Source organism: Rhinolophus sinicus, linkage group LG04 (genome assembly GCF_036562045.2).
Source record: "Rhinolophus sinicus isolate RSC01 linkage group LG04, ASM3656204v1, whole genome shotgun sequence".
NCBI classification, from domain to species: Eukaryota; Metazoa; Chordata; class Mammalia; order Chiroptera; family Rhinolophidae; genus Rhinolophus; species Rhinolophus sinicus.
The window spans coordinates 99,654,710-99,672,475 of NC_133754.1; the positions used below are offsets into that span (position 1 = coordinate 99,654,710).

A 17,766-nucleotide genomic window follows, 5' to 3' on the forward strand; every position below is an offset into this window, starting at 1 on the left:
ACTGAGTTGTGGTGTCAATTCTGTCAGATACTGTTTCCATATGTTTGTATGGCTCTGTTTTCAGGCACTCTGTCTGTTTACAGTGACCGATTTATCCCACACGTTATGATTACTTGCTGATGTTTTGATATTTGGTATGGCATGATCCCTTCTTCAAAATTGTCTTGGCCCTTTATACTTCAATATGAATTTCAGATTTAGCTTGTCAAATTCTGTAAAAAGTACTGTTGGGATGTTGATGGGAATTCCACTGAATTTATAGAACAATGGGGGGAAATCGTCATGTTTATTTTTAGGTTGAAATAAATGAAATTGCCAATATTTTAACATACAAAAATGGTTTAACTTAATAATGAATGTTTCCATTTAAGAATATCAAATATCTTTGAGTTGTTTAGGTCTTCTTTTATATATCATTTGGTAGTTTTATGATTTTTCTCTTTACATATCTTGCTTATCAGTTATATTTATTCCTAGATATGTTGTAATTTTTGTTTTTATGCAAAATGGTGTTGGGTTCTTGGAAGAGACACTACCTGAATTTTCTCTTTCCCCTTTGGGTGTTAGTCATTATATCTACATGTAGACTCATTTAGAAACATGATGGCCTATTTTGTGTTGTTGAGATAATTTAAGTGTAGGCCTGCTTGCTTCTAGAGGGATCACCTAAGTTATTCCTAGCCACTAAAAACATAAGAATTCCCATGGATACTTACAGTCTATTTGCCTTTACTATAGGGAGCTGTATCAGATTGAATCAACAGGACACAGAGCAGGATTTACAAATGCAGACGTCTTCAGGGGCCTGGCACGGAGCATCAGTGAGATGGGGATGAGTCACGGCAGGGGCACTGTCTCGGGAGCATAGCAGCCTGTTTCCCACCTGAAGGTGGAAGCATTAGCTCCCATCAATTGAAATTTGGGACTTTGAGTACAGTGTTGTCTTCTGAATTTTAAAGCGAAGACAAATCTGAATTTTTCACGTTGAAGCTCATGGTTTTTAAATGCTGGCAACCAAGTCAACTTATATAAGTTTGCTGTGAGTGCCAATAACAAAGTGTATGCTAGGTAGATTGAACATGACCTTGACCTAGAGGATGTCCAGGGGGGAGACGCTATTATATTTTTATCAAGCAAAGACCTCCATGATCTGGCTCTGCCTAGCGTTCCGGTTCGTGTGCCTGCGCCATCCCTAAATGTATCCTTGGTGTGAACCATACCGATCTCTCGGCCACTCATAAGCCTCAGTGATTTTGCACATGTTACTTTCTTGACCTGGCCACTTGATTAGCATTCAGTTGTTAATGAATATTGAGCTCAAGGATTAGCTGCTGTGGAAAGCATCTTCTGATGCCCTTGGGTCCCTTCTCTGCTCCTCTTGGATCACCCTGTGCATACCTCCGCTCTGGCGCTTCCCATTTGGTAGTAAATTCGCTGACAGTCTTAAGTTGCCCACTCCACTGCAGGCTCTCAGAGAGCAGAAACTCTGCCTTCCTCATGACTGAGTCCTTAGTGTCTGGTGCTATGTGGACAGACAGCAGACACTCAGTCACTGAGCCAGTGACCAAACAAACCAAGACAATCACAAAGGGAATTTAGGGGGTGAGGAAAGGAGTGAGCTTTGCACTGTTTGTCAGTGTTAGGAAGCTACGGTGGTAGTTAATACTGACTCCATATGTGGTAGTATTGACTTGCAACCTGCAGAAGGCCCAGCTGTCCTTGGTCTATAAAATTGTATGTCAGTTTATTTTGTCATCTTAATGATTCAAAGGGCTCCAGTTCCTAATGCTTAGAGATGCAAACTCAGGTAGTTGATAGAGTTCTGCTAAAATATGAGTCTTAAAGGGTCAAGTAAAACTTCACACAGTTATTTTTACAGGAGTTTATAGTGTACTCCAAGGAATCTGATGGAGACTCAGTGTCAGGACTTGAATTGTCTATTGTGTTGGTTCCTGATGGGGGTTGTGGATCAGTTTTTGGCAATGTTGGTCTGTATATTTATCCATGGGATGCAGCCTAAATTTGGAACACATGTCTAACCCCTTCAGTTTTCAGTCTGTTTTTTTGTTTTTTTTTAAGTGTTTTCCAGGACCCCTCAGCTCCAAGTCAAGTAGTTGTTTCAATCTAGTTGTCGAGGGCGCAGCTCACAGTGGCCCATGTGGGGATCGAACCGGCAACCTTATTGTTAAGAGCACCGCGCTCTAACCAACTGAGCTAACCAGCTGCCCCAAGTTTTTAGTATTTTCATCGGACTTTACAAATAATTTTATTTCTTTTCTTTTCTGTTTGGATGGTCTTTCCATAGCTGTCAATGGTGTATTTAGTTCCCCTACTATAATTGTGTTTTGGTCAGTTTCTTCCTTTAGTTCTGTTAGTAGTTGCTTTGTGTATTTTGGTGCTCCCTTATCATAACACTTATCAATATATATGCCCCTAATATATATGGGGGCGTGTATATTGATGTGTTATGTCTTCTTGTTGTATTGTCCCCGTTATCATTATGAAATGTCCATCTTTGTCTCTTGTTGCCTTTTTTATCCTGAAGTCTGGTTTGTCAGATATCAGTATGACTACAGCCGCTTTTCTGTGGATGCCATTTGCTTGGAATATCGTTTTCCACCCTTTCACTTTGAGTCTGTATTTGTCCTTGTAGCTGAGATGCATCTCTTGGAGGCAGCATGTGGTTGGGTTTTATTTTTTGATCTGCTACTCTGTGCCTTTTTCCCGGTGAGTTCAGTCCATTTACATTTAGGGTGATTATTGATACTCATTTCTACCATAAGGTGAAGGGCAATCTTGCCACTTACATATAAGTACCATATTGCCCAGGGAAGAGCATGGAGTAGAACTTTATAATCCAGTTCTCCAATGAGTTAGTAAATCTGTAGAGCTCTTGGATTCACCTATTTGATGAAATAAAGGCACACTTTGTGTTTGCCTTCTGTTCCTTATACAGAAATCTGACTTTGACTTGTTGCTTTCCTAAATTGGCTGCAAGTCTGACCAGTGACTCTTGTTTTGTTGCTCTGTTGAGCATCTGGACTTCTGACTTAGAGAACATTATGTCCATCCAATGTGGCCAAATTGTCACCACCAAGGGTCTCTTCTTCACCCAAAGTCCGATTCAGATGACATCTCCTTCATGACGTTCACCCCAAACGCCCCAGTCAGAGGTGCTCATTTGTGTCAGTGGAATTCATACCATTCGTGTTGTATGTTTACGAATCGACTTTGTACCTATTATGTTTTCCAAGGTGAGGACTAAGTTTTGCTCATTTTCATTTTCTCTAGAATGTAACAAAACGTCTGGCTCATGGTAGGTAATTAATGTTTGTTGTTTGAATAAAATAAAAAGTAAATTTTGTTTGTTATGGTTATGATAGTCTTGGCTCTCTAACTAATGATAAATTCTTGAAGTTGGCACATGATATATTTTCAATAAATGGTAGTTATGGTAATGGTGATGTATACAGTTCTAGACACATTGTAAGTAACCACACCTGCAGATTGGTAGCTCTTAGAGGCATCGCTTAGCTAAGAGCTGTCTCTGAACTAAGGACCAGAAGAACCAATATATAGATTCAAGATGGCTAAAAGTCGCCCAAGAAAATTAGAGACAAGATATCTGACTGACTTTCCACAAAGAACATAAAGGAGATTTCACATATCCAGTCAAACTTTGGAGGTTTGGAAAACTATGTCAAGGGAAGAGAAATCCAAGTTTAGTAAACTACATAGGCCGACAACATGGGGAAACGAGGGATGATGGACTCGTTACATGGAACTAAAATGAGGAACGATTCCAGTGTTTTCAAGTGTTCACCATGTGGCTTCTTCCTTCTCTGTGGAGAATTTTACCCTAAGATTAAGCCTCCTGGCAAACAAAGCCTTTGCAGATGGAAGGAAAACAAGTTGCTGATGTGTGGAATAATCTGAGACATAGTGAAAACAGCCTTATGATCATGTGTTAAATTGGAAGAGAGTTAGGAGATGTTTAAAACATATGGTCTCAAGGAGTTCTGATGGGCAGTGTGATCCTGAGGAGACTGCTCTTTAGCCATGAAACAGACAGAGAAAGAAGAGGGGCTCTTGGAAAAGAAAGAGATCGAGGGAAGTGGTGAAAAAGCTGTATAATACTCCTCTACATGTAATAAGGGAAAAGCCATAAACAAAAGTCTTTTCATTTGGGGTAATGTCTAGTGCTTCACTAGTTTAACTCTCAAAATTGGGTTATGATAACAGGAGAGTTTCCAAAAGCTTTCAAGAAATTGTGAACTGGTTGACTTGGAGGGGTTGTGGTTGAAGTGCGCACCTTGAAACCGTGCCCCAAACACATGCATTTCTAAACATTTAAAAATGAAAAGCATTTTTGTGCCTACTCCTTGTGAACTTTGCTGTTCTCTAATGAATTATTTCAAGATGATTCAGGCACTTTAAATGGTCTTGGAAGACGTGTCAAGGGGTGCTAACTCTATGGTTATTAGCTATAAAACCGTAGCTATAAACTGTGTATGTCTATAAATTGTAAACACACGTGTGCCCTCCCTGCCCTAGGGAGTTCTGTGTCATGTTCAGATTTGCCATAGCCCCTCCATGAGGGTGGGCGCATTTATACTGCAGGATACTGCCATTCACCTAAGTGGCCTTTCTGTGTGTAGGTACGTACTGTTCCTAGGACCATTTTAAGGCAGGGAAATAGTATGGCAATTGCCTTTTATGCAACGCAGTACTAGTATCAGTAGAAGAATAGCTAACTAAATTACGGGAATATATACCATACGGCTGCTAAAAAGAATGAGGCAGAATCATATATACTGACATGGAAAGACCTCCAAAACATATTGTGATAAAAACCAGGCACAAAACAGAATACATAGCATGACCCCAACTCAGATTTATCTTAGAGATGCTGGCTTTCTCATATAACTGCACTATTGGTCATTCACTGTAATGCATTATTGTCTTTTGTTCATCATAGCAGTGATTACTGATTGTATGCTACATGCTTATAGTTTCATTTGTTTGTTAAACTTATTACCTGTAATTTTCCATTAGAACGTAAATTCAAGGTCCCTGTCTTGTTCCTAGCACTTAGTATATTCCTGGCACAGAGTCGGCTCTCAGTGAATAGCAGTTGAATGAATGAATGAATGAATGAATGAATGAATTGATTAATCCCATTTATCATTTGTCCCACACTCGCCGCACATATATATGTATATGCCCCACATTTGTATATATGCACATATATAGGTAAACAATGGAAAAAATTGTTGACAAAATACACATTAAGCAATTACTGTTAATTCTCCATAAGGGAAAATTTTATAACTAATTCTATATATCTGTACTATGTAATCTTTTACGATGACAATGTATTCATGTGTTACTTATTTAATTAAAATAAATAACAGTAGTTTTAAAAATGAAATTGTAGGCTTCTTACCATCACCAAAGAGCCACTAAATTAAAGTTTAAAAACTATATTTGATTCAAATGCTTAAACATTTGCAAAACTTTATGATATTGACTACATATAGAATGATGAAATATTTTTGAAGCAAGAAAAGTAGATTTATACTTCACAAGAATTTATAACCTTGGATTAAAGCAATAAAAGGACATATCCAAACCCATTCCTTCAGAAGACTGGCCCCCCTCTAAAGTGTGTGTGTGTGTTGGGGGCATGATATATAGTATGTCTTCTGAGTTTTATTTTATTTTGCAGAGCTGTTCAGTTTAATTATATCTGAGTTGAATAAGACGGCTACGTAAGCTAATATACAATCTTATTGTTTAAAAATCAAGTTATTCACTTGGTTGTGGGGTGGAGAAGGAATAAACTTTCTTAATTTGACTTTCTCAGCAGCAATTTAGAGTCATGCAAGCGATGGGCCGAGTTCACCGAGTAGGTTACCTGAAAATATATTTGTGTGCATATTTTCCTTAATTGAATTGAATTGGACATAGTGTGACCCCAGCTGCATTGCCGTGTGGCACTTTAGGTCCTGGTTAAACTGTTTCAAGTTTGTACTGGGGGGAGGAGGGTTTCCGTGCAAATTCTAGACATGTGAATTAGAAAGACCTCTACGCACAATTATTTTGCTGAGAGAGAGAAAACTTATCTTATGTAGTGTATGCGGGTTCCTTCTTTCGTCACCCAGTCTTTAGTGTAGATTGGAGACCTCCTCCTACGCTAAGAGCCCAAACAGTGGCTCTAGTTGGGGGCTTTGTGTCTTCGGACAGGGTACAGTCCCTGAGATCTCTGGGACATGGCCAGGAGTCTACCCTTCCCCAAGCCCTGCATATCCCTGTATTTCTCTATTTCTCTCCTCTTTGTTTTTCTTCATTCCCCATTTCTTTTTCTCTGCTACTGGTCTCTCAAGCACCGACTGCCCTTCAGACAAAACACGCTGCTGATCTTGGCCGTGTCAGACTACAGTTCCGTATGTTGCAAGAGGGCACAGAATGAATCAAAAGGGGAGGTTAATGCACAGTCAAGAGGAACAAGCAGTAATGGGTATGAGGTTTCCGTTTGCCATGGTGAGCAAGGGTCGCCCTGGTGGAGAGTGCCTCCTGGGCCGCGACCATGCTTTCCTGCGCCTGCCTGCCGAGGGCCCCTTTTGTGCCTGCTCGCTGCCCTTTGGCTCGGGACTTGACTACTCAGCTTCCAGAACACTTTCTTGAGATTGCATTTCTTCTATAGAATGACTGTGCCCCACTGAAAGGTTTTCCTGAAAGGAAATGAGAAGGGAGGAAAAATTCTCTACTCCCCAAAGTCCTTTCAGCAGGCATTTGATGGCCTGTCGTCTGGAGCGTGAGCTCTCATGTGTGCCCTGCTTCCTCTCTCCTATTTTCTTTGGAATAGAGTAAGTTGTCATTTAACAAATAACAATGATCATGGGCCAGATCCTATCAATTGTCCAAGGTCACTAAAATACTGTCAGTATATAAATTCTTCCTGAGTGGCCAGGCTTCATATAAAAGAGGCACCTCAAGTCTCTAGGGGGTGTACAGTTGATTCTCAGGGCTTTTAAACTCAGTCTGGTTTTCCAAAGGCTTAGTATATTATGAACTAGTTTTTAGTCTTTTTCAGGCTGTGATCTTGCGATTTTTCCATTTCAGCTTTGGAACAACCAGTGAGTCAAGGAATATGACTTTGGTTATGTGTAATTAGACTCATAGTTTTGTATAAAGAACGAACCATAAAAAAGTTGGTGTTTTTGAAGATATCTACATGCATGAACATAGTCATAGAGCATATTGCATGGGCTGCTGAATTTGCTGCCTCAAATGGGAATCTTACATATGAAACTCTATAAATGCTATATATACATGTAAGAGATTATCTCTGGAAAATTAAAAAGTCCCTTTCCAAAAGGCTTTGGTAGTTTTAAAGAGTGAATAAAGGGAAGAGAGAGAGAATCGACAACTTAGTGTAGTTGAATTCAGTAAGTGCAAGCAGTAGCATATTAGAATGAGATCTAGAAAAGATTTTATAAGAATTTAGATAAGACTCTTTTTTAGATATTCTTCTTTTGGCCTTCAGAAGATTAAAGAAAGCTGGGAGGGAGATTATTGGATTTAGAGTCGTTTGACATCTGAGCAGACTTAACTAATTAAACCTTCTGACACCTTCAAACGAATTCTGACACCCCATTGGCCAATATCTGTATAAATGAAGTGGGTCAGAAGGTAGCATTTACTAAGTCATGACTACATGCCAGCTTCGTTGTATTAACTCATTTAAACCTCACCACATAAACTGTGTGGTCAGTATTATCCCAATTTTATAAATAAGGAAATAAGAGTAAGGATGAGTGCGTTGCCCAAATCCCCTGAGCCATGGGGACAATGCTTGGACTCAAACCCTCCCTGATGCCCCATTCCCCTTGTTGGCAGGGATGGTCATGGGCCAGTCTCTTGCCTTGTTTATCCTCTAATCCCAGAATGGTCATGAGCTTTCAAAATGGGTTCAACATTAATTCTTTTACCTACATCCAAATTGTGAAAACTGAACTTGTCAAATGTACTTTTTTCAAAGAACCACCCAACGTCTTACATTAACATTTCATAAAAAGTATTTTGTGACCAAGAAAGTTGGGGAAATACAGAACTTGAGACCATAGTTGACCTGATTTCTTTAGTACAGGACTGCTTTGGGAGTTCAGTACACTGGTGTGAACTCTGAATCTGTAAGGGGAGGACATTACAGGTATGGCTTCACAGCTGTTTATTTATTTGTGTATTTATTCATCCTCTTATATTGGTAGAATACCTCAAAGTATTTGTTTTCTATGAAACTACCCATCTTAATAGTGTGTCTCCTTGGACAAATCACTTTACCTCTTTGGACCTAAATTTTCTATTTTACAGATGAGACTAAAGATATTCCAAAAGTCCCTTTAGCTTTTAAATTTCTATGGTACAGCTCCCCTCTCCCCACCAAGTCTAGCCATTTTTGCTACCAAGTGAACTTGCTAAGGATAGAATAAGATTTTCTGAAAACCATTCATTCATTCATTCATTCATGAAACATTTATTGATTGCCAGACACTATGCCAGTTTCTGAGGATAAAAAGACAAATAAGAAGCAAATAAGACAAAGAGGGTAAGGGAATGATGTGATATACATACGTAGTAAGAGAGCTTACACATGAATGTGAGACAGTGTAGTAACAGAACAGCAGAAATATGCAGAGATAATACAGACACATGGGAAGTTATGATTCTAAAACTTACTAAGATAGAATAGAAACATTCATAAAAAATAAAGACTCATGGAGGACCTGCCTCCTCTTTGCAGGAGATGAGTTAGACTCTCTGGAAGGTGAACCCCCCATCTGGGTCTTAAGGGGGATGGGTAGGCATGAGGTGAAGGGCAGGTACTCCAGGCAGAGGGGCCACAGGAAAAGCACAGGGTGTGTGCTTTGAAGCAGCATAGCGTGTGTGCAGCGTGCAGTGTTCTCCCAGGGTTTGGCAATTGCTACAATGCAAAGTTTAAGGCAGGGGAGGGCGAGCATATAGTTGTAGGCATGGGCAGGGCCAGTTGGTGAGGGCTTTCTCCGTCAGACTCTTGACCTTAGTCCTGAGATGAAGAGCCCGTGGAACACTTGTACTAGGGAACTGACATGTTCCCAGCTGCCTTTTACACAGCTGTGTGGAAAATAGACACAAGGAGAGAATAGAGGGCTAGGGAGACCAGTGAGGACTCCACTGCGGATCTTATGGGGTCGGCAGTGGGCAGCTGAACCAAGAGAGTGACAGGAGGAAAGGATGGATTTGAGGGACGTTTAGGACTGAGAAGGTAGAACCTGCTCCACTGGGTGACTGGTGAGAGGAGAAGGCGAAGGGGAGGTCATCCCCTTCCAGTTTGGATGATGACACACACAACGTGAGTACGGGAGCTGTTGCTTTGTGGAGAAAAATGACAGGATGCGATCTGCTTAGCGTAAGGCCTTTCAGAGATACTTGGAGGTATCTTAAAATGGAAGATGTTATACCACACCCCTTTGTGTGCATCACATTCAAATGGAGAATTAATTTTGAGCAGGGGATTCACACTTAAGGACCACTTCATACAGCCAGTGATTTGATTTCGGTTGTTGGGATGTTGCAAGTAAATGGCCATTCCATTTTGTTTTTTAACATAAATGGAATTATTAATCAAAATCATAGATAAGGTCATTTTAAACTTATTTAACCACAGAATTATGAGGCAGACCATAGACAGTGTTTATACTTACTGATTTAAGTCTGGTTGTTTTTAAAAATATTTTTTGTGGAAGGAAAATGAGCACAGGACCAGGAGTTTAGATTTTTATAAACCAGTATTATATCATTTGCAATATTCTTTTTACCAAATCATTCAAATCAGTGCAGGTGAACTGAGATTATAACTCTCCGAGCTCCGTCTGTGCCGAGTGCTCCTCACTTGCCCTGTTGTCGCTGAACTGAAACCTGTGGCTCCTGCCATTTCTTTGTGAAGCCACATGTAAAGCAGATTCCACATGGATCTTTCTATAGTTGGGAATATTATCTCCTTAAGACCCGGCTCAGATATTTGAAGTTGACATAAACGTGAACCAGAGCCCAGGTTTTTGCAGCCCTGTCAGCAGGTGTTCTGGGCGTACTGGGTGGAGGGGGTAGGAACGGGAAGGGAACAGGGGAGGATGAGGCGGCGTAAACACCAGGAAAACATCTCTTACCAGGTTCTTGTTGGATTTTGTGGTTGTTTCTGAACCAGGTTATCTGAGGCTCGGGGACCCCGTTGGCACGGCAGGCGAGCGTGGTGGAGCTGCTGACAGCTACTGTGTGGTCGCTGAGGTTTCGCAGGAGGTGTGGTGCTTCCTGGTCTAGTGGGGAAAGAAAGACAATTGGTATTACTCACCTGTCTTATTCTGTTATTGTATACACATATCAACATTCGAAGTATATAGAGAAACAGCAAAACTCAACGGTACGATTCCATGCATAGTTTCCCTAAATTTCTCTTCTTTGGTTACTTTACTGCTTCCTCTTTATTAAGTTAGTATAATAAACTGAAATTCATTTAAACACAGAGTAAAATCAAGAACTGAATTCTATATTTTTAGATTTCAATATCAAGGTTTTTACCTGGCCAACTAGTTTTCTTTCTTTTTTTGAGAGCTTTTCTAAAACCTAAGGATTTTGCATAGTTTAGGAACCAGAAAGGAAAAACGTGATTTTGGATATAGGTTTGTAATGACTTTTTACATAAATATATCGCATAGTGGCGATGAGCTAATATAATTTCGTATGTATTTGTATTAATGTGTTTGCGAGGGCGTGTGTATTACTCAGCTGTCAGTAACCTAAAGTGCAAGGCAGCAGACCAAACAGGAGAAGTTCTTGAACTTTGAAAGCTTTATTGATTTTTTTTCCTTCCTCCATTCCTTTCCCAAATGCAAGCCACCAAAGGATGAATTCAAGAGGCAGAGGCACAGATTTGTGGTTTTTGCACTATATAATAGTACAAATATTGTATTTTATATTATTTTCTCTTAAAACATACAAATATGATACAATACAATTTACTTTAATAAAATGCCAACCAATATAGTACAACAAAATGATCTTAATACATTAGGATGCAATACATTACAACATTAAATCCCACGTAGGAACAGCAGTACCCCCAAGGCCCCAGAGAGTACAGTGTCTAGGTAACCAAGACAGTCAGTCCTGCTGATGTGCATACATTCTAGGTAGGCGGACGCTGGATGCGTAGCTCCAGCTACCAAGGGAAAAGAATAAAGACAGCTCCTGACGTCTTTCCCACCCTCCGAAATCATCCGTTTTCCCCCTTGGAGCAAATCCTGGAACAGAAATCAAGAGTTTTGGCATAACTTACACATTCTGCGTCACTGGTTTCAGTTACATAGTATGAGCTTTCTCTGACCATTTCTGATTTCCTCATCTTATTGTACTAAAACTGTGAAAGCAGCTTAGGAGGGATTACAATGCTATAAGAGATGACACACTGTCATGGCTGTGCTTCCATGTCCCTGCAGAATTCCGCCGGGTCCCCAAACCTTTCTCTTTTTATTCCTGCAGGAAAACTTTCAGGATTAGCATTCATTGAAGCAGTTTAGAAGCCTCAGGTTAAGAAGTTATTATCATGTAACATAACAGGTTGGGATAGTGTAACATGGCAGGGTTACTATTTGTTGGAAGAAACAGATTTCTCATTCAGTTTTGATTTCCATAGCTTATCATTAGTCTTTTCTCAGTTCATGCAAAATGAAATCTGAAGGCAAAAAAGAATGCTGAAGGAAGTGCTCTGATTTAGAAACTTCAAACATTGTGTGGAATGAATGATAGCAATGATCCTTTTGTCTGTTTCAGTGTCTTTCCTGGTCTGTCTTGCCCCCAGGCAGAACCATTTTAGTATTTGTGTTTATATTCTGTACAACCTGCCAAATAGCTTTTCCTAAGTGAAAATGCAGCCATCTGTCAAATCCTTCCATTTGGGTAACTCTTACAGTGGCAAGCCAACTTGGACATATCTCACTTAAAACTTGGGACCCAGTATACTGAGTTACATTTTTATAGCTTCTCAGAGCACATTTACTATTTCCCATCAGTAAAAGTGACAAACTAGTCCATCACTGCCCACAGGCCTTAGTATTAGAAGGAAGTCTGAATACAGGGCTTACAACACCCGAATTGTTTGCATAGCTACAAGCTGTGACATCATCAACACTGGCAGGATTTGACTCTCTTGGCAGGTGTACTGGAAAGCAATGCTTATATAAGTGAGAACCTTTTATTTTAACGAGAACGTCATGAAGAACTCCCGAAGGCCCTGTCTGCCCTTCACAAATTTCAGACAAGAGAAGCAGCAGAAAGGCTGCAGAATAAACATAGGACTCTCAGTTAAATACAAAGGTCATATAAACATGTCTGAAATACATGGTATTCTGATTTTTTTCTTTGTACCCATTTCTGAAAAAAAATGTTCTATGAGAAAAGTCTCATTTTTGGCTAGTTTCTAAATGACCAATCAACCAAGGAATCATTTTATCAATTCCCACTTTATAGTAATCTATTCTGACGTTTTAAATTCGAGAGGTACATTGAACCCATATTTTTAAACCTGAGTTAATTGATGGCAATAGATAGCTGCTTTCTAAAAGTGGAGCTATCCCTTCAAACTGAGAAAATCAGAAATAACTGAATATTTCTGCTGGTTATTGACAGCCAAAGACAGCTCCTACCAGGTTTTTTGACATTTCAGTGTTAGGCTCCAGGGATCTGCTGCATCCCTTACACAAATACAGTTTCCATTCTCCACTTGGAATGGGGCTTGAGGAACCAGCCTCACGCCCTCTACGCCATCACCTCTCGTCCACACCCGGCTCTCCTTCCTTTCTCTTTTCCCATTGTCCTCCCATTACTCCATACACAAAACAGTCACTAGCAAAATAAAAAAAATTTTTCCTTTTGAAATTCTCTGGAAGGATTAATTACACAGTGAAGAATTAATTACTGTACAGAATTCTTAAAATCATATCTGGGAAGTACTCAAAGTCATCTCCTGTAACTGTGAACACCCTTCCCTTCCCCCATGAAAATTGCAATTTTAAGGGGAAGGAAGTGATAGATTCTGCATGTCCAATTCACCATGTTTTCAAAAGCACTTCCCAAGCCATTCCATTTGCTTTTTCAGCTTTCGTAAAACTGGAGGCTCTTAAGTTCTGTGGTCCGAAGGCATTGTTTCTTGAAGGAACACACTGACTTATAATGAACAAAGACGCCAGGCACAAGAGCCATAGGTAAAATTTCAAGATACAATTGATTATTCTTTCCTTTGGGCTGACAACTTCCAGGTTACTAATTGTTTTCAGAGCATTCGGGGCTCCATAAAAGTGGCATTCTGGGGAAATGGTATTGTTTACTCTTTCACACTTGACAAAAGCAATTCCCACGTGAAAGACAAGTTTAGCGTGGGACAGAGTCTGTTACCTAAAGTAGGAAACAGTCTAGAGAGTTCCCAAGCCTGAAGAGTTGTCATATTGTCACCTCCTGTTGAACTGCCCAGCCACTTTGTTCTCAGCCATGGCTATTTTGGTCATCATAGTTTGTTTCCCAATAGTTCACGTAAGTCGCATATAATGATCAATCATAAATGAAAACCACAGAATAGTGCATCTTAAATTGGTGAAAAAGTCACTTTCCCCTCAAATGCAAGCTTAAAACAAGAGATAATCTCTCTTGATTTAAAAACTGTGTGTACTTTTCAATGAGTCTGAATTCTGCTTTTGTAACTTTGCCATTTCTTAATCCCCATTAAAACATCCTATTAACGTAAGCATATGGGGAAAGTGGACTTCTTTTTAGTGGACAAATTTTAGATTTACATTTAGAAGAATGCATTAAATGTCTGGTCGTAGTAGCCTTCATTTCCTTGATAATTGATTGTGATACACCTTTGAACACCGTCAATTAAACAGGATAAAGTTCTTTAAAAGAATAAGTAGGGGACAGAAATATTTAAAACGAAGGTGTGCTGTCAATAACTGTTTAGTCCACTCAGCAGCAGGGAGGAGGGACTACCCACTGGATCAATTTGCCAACTACAGGAATTGCATGAGAGGAGGAAAGTGGGCTTGATTTGGGCGGATTTTCATGACTCATACTGTGATACACCTTTAATACCTCTAAATTACACCATCTTGCACCCCTGGGGCCCATTTTAGAAGCTCCAGCTTAAGATTAATGTGCTTAATATTAAAAAAAAAAAAAAGCATTTTCAAATAAATAAGCATTATAACTTGCTATCCAGGTGCTATTTACAAATCAAGAGCAGATGAAATAATACAAAATAAAACCAGGCAGAGGTCCGACAAGAGTCTCAGATTCAACTGTACTCATTCTGAGCTGGAAAATTAACTTATTCATGTCCATCTTTGGCAGAAACCAGCATCTGTTTAAATTATTCAGTTTGTGCAGCTTCGAAACTTAAACATAAAAAGAGGTTGGCATCAAAGTGGAAGGAAGGGATGAGTTCCCAGCTGTTGTTTATCAGGCAGAAGACAGCAAAGAGCGAAAGCACAGAGTGTCCTGCAGGGATCCTCCAAATCCAAACGCGCACCAGGTCACCGGGTGGCCCCAGGGAGACCCTCAGCCTGATGGGCGCCCAGCGCGGGCCTGGGGCTCCTTATTACGCCTATCATGTCCAAACTCAGTTTTGGGAGGAGCATCTCCTCTGAGCCGGAAAGTTAGCAACAGTGACAATAAATCAAGATGATATGAGACAACTGTTACTTTTGAATGAGTCCTTTAATGTTTTACATTACTTTGTGTGGTACAATCACTCCGTGTGCCTTTAAATTTGGAGATCCGAGAGAAAACAGCCTTTTTGTTGCAGTGCTCACCTCTGATTGTAACTTCTTTCTTCTGAAGGATTTCTTCCCCTGTGTATATGTTCCTGGCTCTGCAGGCGTAGGTGCCTGAAGCTTCCAGGGAAACATTCTTGATGACAAGGTCCAGAGTGATGGAGTTCTCCCTGGTGACGGCCATGTTTTGCTTCCTAGTACTGTGGCGCATGGTTCGGTTATTGACCGTCCGCAGCAGAAGCCAAGCAATGTCTCTGTATAAGAACTTGTTGACTGTGCAAGACAGTTTCAGGTCCTCTCCTTCCGTAGGCATTTTTTCCAAGTTAATATGAAATCCATTTGGCACATCTATAAAATAAGAATAAAGAACTTTGGTTCATAGAAAAACCAACGTGTCATAGAAACAGAAGCGATATCTCATCACGAGATATTCAGAGATGTGAAGAAGTGTTCCTGTGCAAATTCTCTCAGCAGCAGCATTAAAAGGATGACTATTTATCTTTTTATTTTAGGGGAACTGATCAAACACAGCAGGTAGAAACCAACCAAGTCCATTCCATCAGAAGCAGGAAATGCCAAACAGGGCAGTTAGTACGATGGCACGTTTTCCTTACTTGTCCCAAATTGTTCTTCAAAGTGGATTTTTTTTTTTAAACTTGGGATGATAATCACATTTCCCATTTCTTTATCATGTACAGAATTACTACTGGTAAATGGGCAAAATAGTGAAATAATAAGAGGAATTTGTACTAAAAACCAAGGTGAGCTAGAAGTCCCAGGTCCATGTTAGGGGACTTGGGCCGTGCCAGTCAACACCACTTTAATCCTAAACTTCTCCAGGAAAAAACAACCCATTTCTCAGATTTCGTACAATTAGGTTGATCTCATCCTCCTCCTCCTGCTGTCCCACTACTTCCCCTGCTCTCTGTGGGCACAGTAGGCAGAGTGGGCACAGCGGGCAGTGGGCACAGCGGGCAGTGGGCACAGCGGGCAGTGGGTACAGCGGGCAGTGGGCACAGTGGGCAGTGGGCACAGCGGGCAGTGGGTACAGCAGGCAGAGCAGGCAGAATGGACAGGGTGGGAAGAGCAGGGAAGAGCAGGCAGTGTGCAGAGTGGGCACAATGGGCAGTGGGCAGAGCAAGCACAGGGGGCAGAAAGGGCAGAGGGCACCGCAGACAGGGAGCGCAGCGGGCAGAGTGGGCAGTGGGCACAGCGGGCAGAGAAGAGCCAGCTTACTTGCTCAGGTCCCCTTTTATGGTGGTTGTTCCACTCAGACATAAAAGAACAAAGATTTCTTCTGCAAATGCAGACAACTAATCTAGAAGAGTTGCCAGATTCCAACATAGGGGTAATGGCGGGGAGAATACATTTAAAATCAAAAAGCTTATTTAACACTTTCTGAAAGTGACTGTGATTGAAAGCCATTTCTCCAGTGTCCTTTCCCAGCTAACCTCCGGCTCCATCTCCTAAGCGCCTCTGGCAGCACCTCTGAGCGCTCCTCCTTGGCTTTCGTGCCCTGCACCACCTTCCAGCTTCTGCACAAAGTTCCCTGCTCTCATTTTGGACCATTTCACCAGAGGATTTGTAAAAACCACTGGCTGCTGGCCCTGAACTGACCTGCTCTCAAAACCATTGCATTGCTTGTTACTAGTGGCGTATCTGTATTTGAGCAAAGAATTTGGGCCAACATTTTACAAAGTACTTTGAAGATGAAAAGCGCTGTTATGCTATTATTATTATTATCCTTTGCGCACAAAGCTATAAAGAAACCTTTAAACCTTAAGGGGACAATAGTCCAAAATTAGATATCATATCAACTCTTTCCTAAATCTCACTTTGCTTGTTTTTCTGATTTTTCTGGGCTTTGGCTTTATTCTAAAGTGTCACGTCTGAAGAAATGCCAAAGAATTCATTTGAAACCTGGGAACGGGGGTAATGGTGGCTTATGAGACTGTAGTGCTTGGAGAGAGAGAGGAGACCCGTGGAGGTTTTCCTGCTTTTAAAATGAAAACCTCAGAATGTGCCAGAAGATGCAGAAAGCTGACAGTCATTTTTAACATAACAATAAGGTGTCAGAAATAGCCCCTCTAATTCAGCACCTTTTTATATTTGGGACATTTTCCAAGTGTGAGGATTAAAACACCAGCCATCAACTTTTACACAGATACTGGAACAGAAGTATTGTGTACGGGTTGCCATCAAATCATTTCTTGAAAGACCACAGACTCCATTTATGAAGTCTCATCCTGGTATTAGAGCCCAAGGGAGCCCCAGTAACACCATGGAGATCATGTAGAGAGTTTCTATTTACTTTAGTGATTTGAAACTTCCTGTGGAAATAGCTCACAGGTTTCCTGATGGAAGATTTTGTTTATCTTTGCCAAGCACCACCAGGAATCTCAAAATAAAATGCATTTAGTGACATTGGGAAACTAGGGAGATAAGGCAGTGCTGTTCCTGTTTCACCCTCAGTAATTGCTAACACACCCACAGCCATGCTGAGTGCCAGCAAAACAGCAAAAACACACACATAGGAAAAGAACCAAATAGGTTGTGAGGTCTGTTTCTCATACAGGGGACACTGTTGCTGGAGCAAATTCGGTGTATGTTGTCAGATAGCCTCTTAGAAATGATTCTTTCTCAGCATCACCTCCTTGGTCTTCTCTTTTGATCCATGGAAGACAATAAATAAAATGTCCCAAACTAGTTAATGAATCCAGAGGGATTTTCCCCCTTAATTTATGTTGATCTTTTTTTTAGCCTGAGTACAAAAACAGACCCAAGAAAGAATTGCCTTCTAACTCTCAGAGTGAAAACAAGAAATCTTCCCACACGTCAGTATCTTTCAGCTTTAGCACAAGCATCACAGCACCAATGAGCACTCATGCACCTAACACATCGCACA

General features: G+C 40.6%; 1 protein-coding gene across 1 annotated transcript in view; it reads right to left on the reverse strand.

Annotated features, from left to right (window-relative positions):
• The window catches only part of FLT1 (fms related receptor tyrosine kinase 1), a 159,277-nt gene that overhangs the window by 54,677 nt on the left and 86,834 nt on the right, over positions 1–17,766 (reverse strand). The window contains exons 13-14 of the mRNA XM_019736494.2: positions 14,901–15,209; positions 10,209–10,355 (exon numbers count right to left, since the gene is read on the reverse strand). Coding sequence (XP_019592053.2) covers positions 10,209–10,355; positions 14,901–15,209 — 456 coding nt within the window. The remainder of the gene's footprint in view (positions 1–10,208; positions 10,356–14,900; positions 15,210–17,766) is intronic.